The sequence below is a fragment of the Enoplosus armatus genome, chromosome 17, assembly GCF_043641665.1.
Source record: "Enoplosus armatus isolate fEnoArm2 chromosome 17, fEnoArm2.hap1, whole genome shotgun sequence".
NCBI lineage: Eukaryota > Metazoa > Chordata > Actinopteri > Centrarchiformes > Enoplosidae > Enoplosus > Enoplosus armatus.
In genome coordinates, this window is record NC_092196.1 from 1,333,507 (window position 1) to 1,347,605 (window position 14,099).

General features: G+C 44.5%; 1 protein-coding gene across 2 annotated transcripts in view; it reads right to left on the reverse strand.

The window, feature by feature from the left end:
• The window catches only part of smg1 (SMG1 nonsense mediated mRNA decay associated PI3K related kinase), a 42,962-nt gene extending 29,204 nt beyond the window's left edge, over window positions 1-13,758 (reverse strand). For both annotated transcript variants that reach the window (XM_070922487.1, XM_070922488.1), the window contains exons 1-14: window positions 13,549-13,758; window positions 11,971-12,119; window positions 9,931-10,083; window positions 8,210-8,346; window positions 6,768-6,826; window positions 6,082-6,295; window positions 5,745-5,870; window positions 5,381-5,453; window positions 4,613-4,710; window positions 4,262-4,435; window positions 3,402-3,623; window positions 2,568-2,669; window positions 1,728-2,018; window positions 784-914 (exon numbers count right to left, since the gene is read on the reverse strand). In XM_070922487.1, the coding sequence (XP_070778588.1) occupies window positions 784-914; window positions 1,728-2,018; window positions 2,568-2,669; window positions 3,402-3,623; window positions 4,262-4,435; window positions 4,613-4,710; window positions 5,381-5,453; window positions 5,745-5,870; window positions 6,082-6,295; window positions 6,768-6,826; window positions 8,210-8,346; window positions 9,931-10,083; window positions 11,971-12,119; window positions 13,549-13,625 (2,006 nt within the window). In that variant the 5' untranslated portion in view covers window positions 13,626-13,758. The remainder of the gene's footprint in view (window positions 1-783; window positions 915-1,727; window positions 2,019-2,567; window positions 2,670-3,401; window positions 3,624-4,261; window positions 4,436-4,612; window positions 4,711-5,380; window positions 5,454-5,744; window positions 5,871-6,081; window positions 6,296-6,767; window positions 6,827-8,209; window positions 8,347-9,930; window positions 10,084-11,970; window positions 12,120-13,548) is intronic.
• Between the last annotated feature and the right edge of the window lie 341 nt (window positions 13,759-14,099).

Sequence of the window (14,099 nt, forward strand, 5' to 3'; positions counted from 1 at the left end):
TGTAAACACTGTTCCTACAGTGACAAGTTACATACATTAGTCAGCTATGGCTGACCACGCAGTCAAATGTTAGCCTGACTTCATGAATAGTTTCATCATGTTGAGAATATTACGCAGCAGTCAGTCAGCAACATCTACCTAAGTAGTATTAGGCGATACCATGAATTTAGTAGGTTGTAATTTGTGTGGAATTAAGCAATAGGCCCACAGGTGAATGACCACAAGTAGTTTGTGTTTACTTACTTGTGTCAAGCAAATGAAGCCGCATTTGACACATCCACTCTGAGGACCTCAAGCTCACCTAACAGCTCGGCTATGAAAGCCGCAGCCGAGCTATTCGTGCAGGCGCTGTGGATGCAAGTTCAACAGACTTGGCTTTGTAATGCGTCTTTGCAAATGCATCGCAACTGAAGAAACCGCCAGAAGGGTGAATGATGAATAAAAGGATGTTTTGCTGCCTTTGCGTCTTTACTAGTTAACGTTAGCTCAGCTCGCTACAGACTGGAGGAAAAACAAAAAAAAAAGAATTTCAACCGGATTCTGTGAATATTCTATTTCCTCACTTGGAGCGACATCCCAGTGCTCTCCGGCAGAACTACACCTATGATGGCAGACAAAAGCACACATTTCATGTAGAGCACGTGGGGACAAGAATGATGAACAGTAACGTTTCTCCATCATCATGCTCGTTTTTGTTTTGAATCAAAACCGTTTTATTAGACGAGTGGTCTGGACTTGGGGGTTGTTGTTCACAGTACAGGTAGGTGTGTGTGTGTGTATTACCTGGTGCAGTGGGAATACAGGGTGTAGAGTACGGCGTACTGGATGGCAGGGTAGTAGACTGCTAACTCAGAGTGGACCAGCATCAGATTGTGACTGAGCAGAGCGAAGACCGTAGGAGACAACGCCCACATCTAAAAACACATTAAAAAACAAACAAAAAAAAACACATTTCAACATGAGCATTGTATAATGTTAAATGTATGTTTATTAAGTCACACACTGTCAATAGTTTCATCAAAACCACTGTAAATGATTGAGTCAGAGGACCCTGAGGGGCCTAGCACAATTAACAATTAGCGGATATACTCTGGAGCAAGATTATTTAGGGCCTTATAGATCAGGAGGAGGTTCCTGAATTGAATCATGAATGGAATCGGAAGCCAGTGTGATGACATTAGAACCGTGGTGATACGGGAATGATGCGAGGCCTTAGTGAGTAATCTTGCTGCAGAGTTTTGGACTAGCTCTAACAGGCTGACAGCTTCTTGGCTTAGGCAGGAATAAAGGGCACTGCAGTAGTCTAAGCGGGAGGGCACAAAAGCATGGATGGACCATTTCCAGCTACTGTAAAATAAAATAAATAAATAAATAAATAAATAATAGGCAGCGAATCTTAGCAACATTCCTCAGGTGCATCAGTAACAGGACTGAATAGTAGTACGTTTCTGTCTGCGTCTGTTTAACCTAAATGAACTGAAACCAACAGAGCTCAGTGCACGGTTGCCTCATCTGAGTGGACAACACTGCGGGGTACCGAGTGATGCGCCAGCAGAAAGCACACCTGTGGCAAGTTAGGCCTGCATCCTTTCCCTGAGAAAGGCATTTAGATGTGTTGTGGCCGCTTAATATCTGGCGCAGCCGCAGGTAATCGAATCCCCTCGACCTAAAACAAATCATTTTAACAGTACTACCTGTGCTGCGACACTGGTATTAGTGGCACTCACCCCAATGAGAGAGTTCTTGGTGTTGCCAATGGTGGTGAGGGTGCTGAGGTTGAAGATGAGGGTGAACTGAGCCTTCTCCAGGGGTAGAGTGACGGAGGCAAAAGCAGGGTGCTGAATGCTGGGGCTGGGGCGGCCGAGTGCCGAGGCCCTGCCACTGGAGTCCAGGGTTAGCGTCAGGCTGGACAGGGCACATTCCATCTCGCCCAATACCATTTTATAAGCGGCCTCCAGCGTTGGAATATTTTTCAGGCTTAGCAGCGACTGGTACACACCATGAACAGCTGCCATCACCTGCGGAAAAACATGCACACATACATACACACAGATATAAACACTGGTTTAGCAACATTTTTAAAAAAGGACACTTGTTTAACCAAATCTCACCCGGACCAAACCCCACTAATTAAATGAATCAATCCTTCTCTTTGTGTGTCAGCACACTTTTGGTCTGGTTCTGTTTTCCTGGTTTGGGCCCCTTGCTTCCAATGAAGGGAAATCTCAATACCACAGCATGCAACTGTACGTTAGACAACAGCGTGCCTCCAGCTTTGTGGCAGCAGTTTGTGTTTTCCCAGTTTGGTGTGGAAGAAAAGAGCCAACCTCAGTACCTGCCTCACTAATATTCGAGTGGCTGAATGAGGGAAAATGCTTTCCAGAAGAACTATGATATATGGCTGGAATGTTTAGGTACCCGCATACTTTCGGCTAATGTAGTGCCTTGCTATGCTATAGGGAAAACATGAACCAAGCCTTGCATGTTGGCACATGATGGGTCATCTTGCTATACTGTCACACAAACTGTTTTTTGATCAAGCAACACACACACACACTCTCACACACCTCTTTCTCTCGATGGAAGCGCAGATTCAGCAGCTGGGAGTCGGGTGCCAACAATTTCTCAACAAAGGACGCAGGCAGCTTTGTGTTGATCTGGTCCACGATCTGAAAGCAAACGCAGAGTCAACAGTGACGTCAACAAAATGTTACGGAGCAGTGAAGCCCTACGGGTACACTGCTGGTCTTCTCCGTCTGGAAGGCCTCTCTGAAAATTGTCCGGCTTTGCAGGGCTTCTCAGGAAAGACAGTATCGTTTGAGACAGTTATATCCTCTTAGGAATAAATGTGAGCAAGCATTCCCACCAACATGTCTGAAATTACGTCAAGCCACAGTGAAGTGAAGCCACAGTTAGGCGATCGGAGGGGGGGTGGAGCTGCAGTATCAAGGCCCCGCCCATACACCCACCCGACCCAATCGCGAGCACACACACACACACAGTCAATCACAGCTGTCAACCATGACGTCTCGCCGTGTTTTTATACCATCAAAATAACTAATTAAAACCAAACGTATCAAAAAATGAACACTTGAACAAACATCAGTGTGATAAGAACTACTAACAATCTTTGGGGAAAAATGTATCGAGATGTTTTGGCTTCAATTTTCATCCATCTTTATTTACAGTCTATGGTGTTAAACTAAGCATGATAAAATAAATACGGGGTAAACTACACTGAAAATTCCAGTATAAAAAGGTTAATTACATTTGGTCCATCATGCTTATTGTACAACTGAAACCAGATTTGTTTGGGCTGCTCCACTGCCAGATGAACAGTGAAGGAAAAAAAAAAAAAAACTGTAGCTGTGATTCAGACCAACAAAATCAAGTGACGGTACCAGAGTGAGAAGGATGAGCACTGCAAGATTGTAGTCTGAGCCACAGGCCCGGCAGCAGTCCAGCTGGTCCAGGCCATAAGCAAGGACGGCCTCCATCAGCGGACCACAGGGCTCCACGCTGGCCAGCAACACGCCCACACACTCATTCCCTGCTGTGAGAACCGCCTCCGAAAACTGAACCTGCTTCGCTGTGGTCACACAGGTCAGAACCCGGTTCAGGACCTGAGGAAAACACAGAACGCAGAGAGAGAGAGAGAGAGAGAGAAAAAAAAAATATTCTGATACCATAAAAGCTCTGGCATGGCATTTGCAGTCACTGACAGGCATGTACTACTTTATTAGGACATATTTCACAACATCAAAGTGGTGGTATGGTAGATTTTAACTGCCCTTGGCCATAGATTGTGCATCTAAAACCATTGTTTTAACATTTGATCATTTTGCTGCAGCAAATGTGAAATAAACATGCAACATGCAAAAAAAAACTGAGATAGATCTGTTAACCAATGGAAAAGCTTGGAAATTGCTTGGAGATGCACCAATATGGAATTTCAGGGATGATAACAATAACTGATAATTATTTGTTGTGGCTAATACCAATAATATTAATCTTACAAATGCAAAGACGTGAAGAGGAAAATATTTTTAGACTGACAAGAATGCCTTCATTATCCCTATAATAAAGAACAAATAATTTATTGTAAGCTTGTTTGTGGTAACCTTCCTTTTCTCCCCCACTGTAGACTAATTAAGGCTAAAGGTACTAGTCATTTTTAAAGTCAGTTATTGATTATTTAGCCCAATATCACTTTAATATTAACACTGCTCAGCCCTCAGGCAGGTTGTGGTGTGGCTCTTACATCGGTGACATAGACCTCAGTGATGGGTGGTCCTCTGAAGGGGCTGAATCGCTCTCCGATGCTGCGGACCACTGTACTGAAAACCCTCAGCAGAGCCGCCAGCTTCGGCAGTGACACTGAGGGAGGGGGGATGTCGTCATCCAGCGCCTCGCCTGACACCACGTGGTTCAGATCCTAAAACAGAGCACAGCAAAAAGCACTCATCAGTTCTGTGTGGCAGTATTTGCGGTCCCAAATAAGGACCTGGAATAAGAAAATTTTGATATTTATAAAATATATGCAATGTAAAATGTACATTTTTGATGGTCTAACTGTCATTAGAGCATCCGTAAGACTCTGGACTAACTTCACCTCTGCATATGCCTCCATATCCTCCAAGAACTGTCCCAGCAAGGTGGTGGAGAAGGTCAGGTCTGCCACCCAGAACTGCTCCAGACTCTGTAACCAGCCTAAACACAGACAGGGAGAGCAGATTATTAAAAAAAAGTGTACAGCAGTGTAGTGAAAGCAGCATGTCAGCAGAGCAGCAGCAGGACTTGAAGCATAAAAACACGTTCAGGGTCATTTATAAAAGGCGAGGGTTGTCGTGCAGCCTGTGTAGACAGCGGTATTGATTAATATGGAGGTGTATCTGAAAAGACACGCGTGAAACGGACGACTGGAAAAAAAAAAAACGCGGCTGAAGCGCCTCCTACGTGTACGAGCCGTTGAATGCAATTGTTCAGTTAATTCAATCCATGAATCAAGTCAACAACAGCTTTGCCCAATAGAGCGCTGCAGGAATGAGTTCTAAAACCTGGAAAATGAGTCAGCATTTTTACACTTCCGGTTCCTTCGTCTGGGTTTTTTTTTGAATGGGTTTTGGGTTAGATGCCTGAAATAAGGTCTGTGGTTAACACAAGAGATTTACACGTTTTGTTCTACAACATAAAATAAGTCAGTAGATGCACCCACTCGTGAATTTTGAAGCTTTTACGTATCTTAAAAAAGGCGGTTGCTAACAAGCTGCTAAATGAGACTACAGGGGTTATCGGACAGGAAAAGTTTGCAATCACCAGAAACAACAAAATCTTTGTGTGCCGATAAAAAAAATTAAATTAAAAAAAAAATCCAACTGACCTGAGACCTGCTGAGTCAGTGACTGTTTCTGTGTGTGGTCAATGTGCCAGCCTACCAAGATGTCCACTGTGTCCTGTGGAGAAAAAAAAAACAGCAAACATCAGAAGGACATGGAGCTAGCATTAGCCAAGATGTTCTGATCTGACCTTCACTGATATGTGCACCATACTCCAGGTGCTCCAGTTTCCTCCCACAGTCCAACTCATGGAGCATATTAGGTTAAGTGGCTTCTCTAATTTGCCCGTAGGTATGAGTGTGAGCGTGAACGGTCAGGGTGCACCTTGCCCAAAGTCAGCTGGGATCAGCTCCAGCGGCCTTCTAAAGAAGGATAAGCTAATGGACCGATGACTGCTGAGACACTCACCCTGAAGTTGGTGCTGAAGATGTGCGGGTAGCAGCGAGCCACCTGAAGAATGCACTTCACACTTTGACAAAGCAGCTCTGGCGTGTCCACGTTCTCCAGGATGGACTGCAGGTTGCTCATCACCAGCTGAAACGCGCAAAAACACTCCAGCAAACCACACACCTAACCAGTCCATTACCTGGCAGCAGCCAGTATACACTTTCCACTTCTATATTAGCACGATGTACTATGAGGATTTTAGCGAATGCTTGTGGTATTAAGCTTAAACGGCTAATGGCAGACTGAGTGACCGGTGAGTCAGACTAGAAATCAACCGAAGCCCCCTGTGTGTGGTTACCTGCATGACGTGAGAGAAGGCCTTCCTCTCTCCGGCGGCCTCCAAAGCGCGCTGCGCCGCCACCAGGTACAGCAGCTTCACCTCGTCGCGACCGCTTGAGGTGAACTTGAGGAAGAGCCACTTGAAGATGCGCTCCGCCTCGTAGCTGAGCACCGTGCAGAGGAGACCCAGGCAGGCCGCCGCATCCTGGCGCAGCTCCCACAGCAGCTTACTGCTACGCACGGCAAAGGAGACGACATGTTACAGACCTCGGGGCGTTGGGGAGTGACAGAGAGTAATCACTGTTTTGCAATGACGGGGTGCGCGTTGTTGGTGGGGGGAGGGAGTTATGTCATGCTTTCGATAACAGCCCAAGTCATGTAGCAGTAATACCAAACAGGTCAAACAGCCTACTGCCCACTCTGGTCCAACCCCAGTTCTGGCATCAAAAAGGACAAGAAAATTGCTCCAGGAAGATCTGCCCCCCAAGGCAAAAAAAAAAGGCAGGCAGGCGTTTACTTTCTGTCTTAGGTAAGAGTTATTTTACTGCCTTGGACTTTTGACCGAGCTGGACTCCCTGACATGTTTTCTACCTGTACTGATAACATCTTCTTCCAGTCTGTCCAGCATGTAGCACAAGACCACAGACCGCCCCCCCCCCCCAAAAAAAACAACAAAAAACCTAGGAGCACACAGCGTCCTTTTACCTCTCATTCAAAATGTCATTCAAGGTGCTGAGGATGGTGTCCAACTGTTTGACCAGGGTCTGCGCAAGAGAAAATAGAAAGCATTAGTTAAGTGATGTGTTTGCTTGCACTTTGATTCTATTTCAATACATTTCATTTGAAGCAAAACAGAAACTACGAGATTTAAATGTTGACTTTAAGCGGGGTTTTTTTTGTTATTTTTTTTATGGTGTTTATGGCCAAACTGTGGAATGCTTCTAACTGGCGAGTCAGTCACCTGCCATAAATTCAACGGACCATGTGTTTAGGGCCCAGAATGAACCACCAGTACAAACCAGACAGAGAATCACCAGGAACTGCACCAAGAGTCTGTCGTTTTTTTAAAAAGCCAAACATTAAATATGATGGCTTTATGAAAAACACATTACGTTCATGTTTATTTGTCCATTAAAAAAAAAAAAAAAAGGATGAGATTCAGCAATTATAGTCAAATCCAGTGTGCCCAAGCAGAGTCACTGCAGTCAGTTATTTGTCTAATAATATCCTCTTTTTTCTCCTCCTCCAAAAACAGTTAAATAATAAGGATAACAGTGTTATTAAGCAAAGAAACAGAAACAAACAAACACGGTTCAGTTCAGTTTTAACTTGTAATTCGGTGCTGGTTCGGCACCGAGCAGCGAGAAGCGAGCCCAGAGCTCATGAGAGCGTGTTGCTGAGTCAGTCTCCAACAAAGTTCATTTTCTCCTGATTTGTCCGTCTGAAAATATGCCATTGTAGTGTCAGAATGTTGGGAAGATTTGTGGCTTGTGAAAAACGGGTCCAACATTTCCTCCGGCGACTACAGCGCGAAAGAGTCGGTCATAATCTGTAAGCACGTTCACTTCTCCCATTGGAGCCCCTAAAAAGGGGCGGGGGCAGTGGCGAAACCAACGTGACGCCGATACAGGAAATGACTCTGACTTGAGCGGTCTCCTTTCTAAAACAGTCTGATAAAAGCACCTATATTTAAAGCTAAACAGAGCACCAGAGTAGTACTGGTAAAGAGTGACCCAGGACATAGCCACGTTTTGTAGTGCGTGTGGATGATATCTTACTTTCAGCTTTGTCTCCGCACAACTGTGGTTTATACAGAAGAAAATCCCACGTCATAATTCTACCACTATGGATGAATGGCATTGCTTCAGCGACCACTGGCCTCTAACTTAACAAGCGACGTTTAAATGCAGAGACAGAGCTGACCAATATCTAGAATACAGAGCCAAACAGAAGCAGGTACCAGTGTCCCCGGTGGAAGTTTCCCATGACGGCTGGACAAGCTTGTTTAATGCAGTCTGAGGCAGCTGGTCAGTCACTGTGTGCCTGATTGACGCCCCTGAACGCTTTCAACAGTATCTTCTGGATTATTTCTATGACGAATTTGCGGGAGGCCAACAGAAAGATGATCTCCACCCGATCCCACTCACCACTTTGCTCTCGCCGTGGCTGATGAATTCCTTCAGCTGTTTGAGGGTGGCCAGCCTGCGGTCGCGATCATCTTCCCTAGAGACTCGGCGCAGGAGGTTGGCCAGCCGAGACTCCTCTGAGTGAACCATCCCTCTGTCTGCAACAACACGGCCTCATGTCAGTAACACGCGCACGCACACACACACACACACTCTCACTCCACTCTACTTTTATGCACCATCACATGCTGCCATATGCAGGTTCAAAATGCTTATCATTAGTGTTTAGCGTCGCTTATACCTTGACATAGCCATGAAATAAAAGTCAACCACAAATGAAGAAAGAATCACAGATGTATTGGCTTAAGAGGCACATATGTACTCTATTACTATGTAAAGTCCCTATGAGCTGTAGGTGAAAGGCAGAATGGACGAGATGGAGGAAAGCCCGTGCTGTGCTTGTCATTGTTGTTACTCATTGTGTCGTCCCATTCTTAAATTATGGCTAAAAATCCATTTTGAGGTCACGCTGACCTTCGAGTCAAAAGTGTCACCTATTCGGTGTCCGACCAGCTGTGAAATATGGATCATCAATTCTCATTACATTTAAGTAAACAGTGTGGTGATGCAAGTTAATTCTGGGGGGGGGGAAGGACAGCTAAGAATTAACAACTGGAAGAATGAATGACAGCTAGCTAGCCGCTAGCAAACACCCGGTGGGTGATATGAGTCACACATAAACTAATGGCTTGTTTGTCAAATCACATGTTTTTAATTTTGATGAGTTTAAAAGGCTGGCTGATCAAAAGGAGAGAGAGAGAGAGAAGTGATGCCCAAGATACTGCATGTACTTCAGGTTACTACGCCTGAAGAGCCCTTCTGCAAAGTTTTTTGCACTTAAGTCCTGATTGGCTACCGATTCTTACAGCCTGTGGAGCCTGCTGGGCACTTTTCAACATCAACAAAATTAATTGAAACAAATAATATCAAAGTTTTTGCACTCTACAAAAAAATGTATTCAAGTCCTGATAGGCTACTGTGCTAGATCAACCAAGAGATCTAAACTGACCACTTTAAAAAGGCCTCTGGGAAAAAATCTGCACTTGATGCATCCCATTTGCTTTTCATTGTGTCCTCTCCTTCATGAGGACTGGTGATGGCGATGAGGACAAGACTCCTGAGGGTTTTTTTTTGGCTTTTACCTTTCTACCTTGACATTATCCCTAAATGTCTCAAGAGATAGTATCTGTGATGGTCTGGCTAGCTAGCTACGGTTGCGAGGTAACGTTAGCTTGTCACAGTGTTGAACGTCACTCTATGTACAATGTGGGTAAAGAACCCTGATCTCAGACCTGCTGTTTTCCTGTAATGCGTTCACGTTTTAACCAATAGACGTCACTGGTGAGTTCTCCAACTATTATATCTATGTTTCCAACAGAGCCGCCACACTGTAACTCCATGAAAAGTACATTTAAAAAACAATTTCCTGATGCTTAGGCCCAGCGGGTTGCCAGGCTTGCAATACGCTGGTGGAAACCCTGCTTCCGGCCTCAGCCATCGCCTGCAAAACTCTCACTTCATAGCACTGCATTCTTATTCCCCAGGAGTCAGTTTGTATTTACACCAGTACATTGGATATGTGAGAATAGACATTTCAAACTAAATCCTATGAGCATGTGAATGCTGCAGCCATTGCCGTTTTCACCAAATCATATCTCCAGACCTTTGTCTGTGCCGCTTACCCTGCGATTTCTTCATGTCCTTCGAAGCTAAAGCACGGTTTCCATGCTGAAAAGGAGTCAAATCCGTTGTCACGTCATTGGGCCTCAACTCTTGCCCCACCGACTTCCAACCAAGCGTATTATCGCGGACAACCTGGCCAGCTGCATATCCACCTATGGGACACAAAACCATGTTGGGATCAAAACAATGTATTACATAGACATAAGCACACATCACAACGCAAACAGGAGCAACTTTAGTTTCATGGATGTTTGAAATCTTAATTCAACTGCTGTTCAACCTCTGCCTCTACTGAAAGAAAAAAAGGGAATTGTGATTATTGTGACTGCAATATATAAAAATGGTGATGATGTGATTTTTGCTGGGGTCTGTACCAAACAAGTATGTTCCCTTACGTCTGGAGAATATGATTTGCATGTATGCTGTTTCACCTTTATCCAAAAAAAATTGCAGCTCCTGCCATTTGGATATTGCACTTGGCCATAATACGATTTCGATACTATTTTGATTAATTGTTCAGCCCTACGCAAGTCACGACGACAACCGCTCGAGGTTGGATGTGTAACATTTGTGTTACACAGCAGATTAACTTCAAGGCTTAAATTAAGGCTAAAAACCTAACCACAGAGAGAGGTTAAATGCACATCTCGTTCCACCTTCTTAATAGCACTGTAACAACTGTATCACTCAATCACTATCTCTTGTGCACATAAAGACATAAAAATTGGTTTAATAAACCAGGAAACCAGGAGATCTCATGTCAAATCAGTCCATAAAAAAAAAAAAAGATGGTAAAACCCTTGTACAACCGCAAGAGTAAAATCAGACCACCTCTCTATATTTTCAATAATGAAACTGATGAGAATTTATTAGTGGATTCACTGCGAGAAGTGGTGGTAAAACACCGTAATGTACAAGTTGTTCTATGTGCTACAAGGGCCGCTGGAGTTTTGACCTCTTCACCAGGTTAAATGTAAGACTTTTTTTTTAAAAGACCTTTCTATTACCACATAGAACGCAATTTTATTTACCTTTTCAGGGACATACTTTTTTTTTTTTCAGTCCTTCCCAGAAGTATATAACAACAATTAGGAATGAAATCAGTAATTTCATTAACACAACCTGGACCCGGATAAGCAGCAGAAGATGGGATGGAAACCCATTATACTACTATACAACTGCTGGAGCTAGTTTGCACAAGGTCTGATGGTGCTGACTGAAACTTGAGAAACAGCCTCCTATGAGCACAATCCACTGTTACAACAATCCCACTTTTAGTTTATAGGTGCAAAACGTCTTCCGACAGCATCAAATACAAAAGCATCTCATACATGACAACAGAGGAAATATTTAAGACTTTTTCTTAACAACCTCTAAGGCCTTTTATTCATGAACATAAATGCAAAGCTCTTTAACAGGGTGACTACACCCTCAAATTCTGCATTAGCCCTCTCTCCCAGCATGTGGACACGGGGGACACTGAATGATCACTGCTCTGTGCAGCATGGACAGCAGTCTGACTCACCCGATGTAGGCCGTTGGGATAAGTCTGCCATTGACCGACTATTTCAGTCGCAATTCTCCTCCCCTTCCGCTATCTGCGTCTTACCATCGCTGTATTATGGGCTTAGAACCACCCGAGACGATCGTGATCGGTTTAAAGAAAAACAAACAGGCCAGAGCGCCCCCCCCCCCCCCCCCTTATCTCAGAATGATAATGGGTTCAGCCAGACCTTTCTCCAAAGTGAGGTCTGGCCATGCGAGACGACATGGACAGCAACATAGAGCTGGTAGTCAGAGCTAACCAACCATGAGAAGCTACAGTCAGACTCTCCATTTCACCGCTGGAAAAACAGGAAGTCTGGTGGAGCTCTGACAGTCACTAGAAGCACATTCAAGGTCCTTCTAAGATAGTCACTGTGTGGGTACCAGTGTTGTAGCTCGGCTAGAGGCTCTACTAAAAGAGGCTCTCCGGTACGTGTGTGTGTGTGTGTGTGTGTGTGTGTGTCTGTAGGGGAGTTTCAAAAAGGAGGCCTCACCCTCTTCCTGGTGTGTATCTGGAGCAGCGTAGGCATCGCTGGACACCACTGGCTGGTCAGGGCAGCTGGAGGGCAACACGTCGTACAACGCTGCTGAGCCAAGCTCTCTGGACTTCACTCCGTCCTGGCTGGATGACACACTGTCACTTCTGAATACATGAATGGACAAAAAAGACAAATCCTCCAACTAAAGTAACTGAATGATTTCACATTGCACTTTACGGGTTAGGTGTTAAGTTCTTTTGGTTTGCAGACAGAGGGAGATCTGTGTCAGATCGCAACATTGTCTATTTGTTAATAAATTGTTTTAACATTCCACATTTACCTTAACTTTGCTGCCCCCCCCCCCCCCCCCCCCAATTAAGTGTGTCTAATTAAGCATCCATAGAACTGAAAGTACACTCAATGACATGTGGCTCCCACCAAGTAGCAAGTCAAAAAAAAAAAGAAACTGTCAGCACAGGATGGACATGACACCTAAGGAAAACTAGATGAACAAATTATATTTTGCAAGCATCTTTTTTTGTTGTTGTTGCAATATTGTTTACAATTACACGTTCAAACTGCTAGCTCTGTCAGTGTGTGAAACTAGGCCCTTGTTCAAAATGATTTACAAATTGACTGGGGAAGAGCTGACACCCAGAGCCACTATGGGGTTCGGGGCCAAAAATGACTTGTACCAGCCTGCGGGTCTGGGGCCTGGGGGGGACAGTTGCCCGACTAAAACGTACTTAATAAAATATTTCAACTTACACCCGATATTGCAAATGTCTGGAAGTGAGGTATGTTAACACATGTGATGCTAACTCGAGCGTGTAATGCTAAACGTGAATTACCGCTGTGTTATTTATTACCACCGCAAAAAGTTACAAGACCAACACTGTCATACATTTTTTATTATTATTATTATTTTTTTTTTATGTAAACGTTACGAAACATATCTTGAAGTTCTCTGGGAAGTTGACAACGTTACAACAGGGTGGCGTCTTCCCCATGCTGGCAGGCTGGCTATTGTTAGCCAGCGCGGACAGTATCGTGGTAATGCTAACCAGCTAAAACTAACGCAGCTCATTACGAATTTGTGTCACCTTGTGGTTACCGCCAACTCCGAAAAGCACTCACTCGGCTCATCGTTGCAGCTCATGGGACGTCATTGTCGCGTTTTTGCCAGCGTGCCTTGTGTCGCTCGCTGTCAATTAGCCATTAGCGTTAACCGAGTTAGCAGCAGGCTGGCAACATTAACCCTAATCAACGCTCTCTAAACAAACCGAGCTAGCTAACGTTAGCGCCGGGCTGGCTCACCAGTCCGCGAGGCGGGTTCGAGAACAGTCAACCCCAGATAAAACGCTTTCGCTTCGTGTATGTTGCGTGACAACCTATGAAAAGATTACGCTTTAGAAGACAGTAGACAGTATTAAGACAATTGGGAGCATTTAATGTTATGGTACAGATGCATAAAGTACCACCACCCCCCCTCCCTCCCTATTTGGCCACAACTTAATGAAGCACCACAGCGAGCATAGGCCCACAGAGTCCCCGATTTATTTCAACCAGCCTCCTCCGTTGCAGAACACCAACCTGGGATGCCAGTCATTCCAGTGTGGCTGCAGTTTGTGGGCGCCGCTGAGCCGAGACCCCGAGGCTTTACGGCTCATTACCTTTTAGAGAGCTGCATGACCCGCTGGCAGCGGTAACCCTGACTCTCCTCAAGGGTTACGTTTCACTGTTTTGTTTTATAAAGTCTCACAAATCAGTTAGCAACTCGTCGTTGTAGCTAGCTTACGGTAGTATTTCTTCTTCTTCTCCTTTGAGGTTTTACGGCAGTTGGCCTCCTTTACGTTGCATTACTGCCATCTTCTGTTCTTCTTCGTCTTTTTCTTCTTCTTCTTCTACTTTGAAGTTTTACGGCAGTTGGCATCCACAATGTTGCATTACTGCCACCCTCAGGTTCTATTCTCCCTCGTCGTCCATTCATTTTAATGTCGTCTTTCCAGTCCAGTCTATATATATATGGTATATATTTTATATAGGTATATACAACTAACCTGTTCAATCCACTCTAATTCCATCAACATGGAAAAGAATTCAACAATATGCACATGCAAACATTTAAATCCCACAAACTTCCT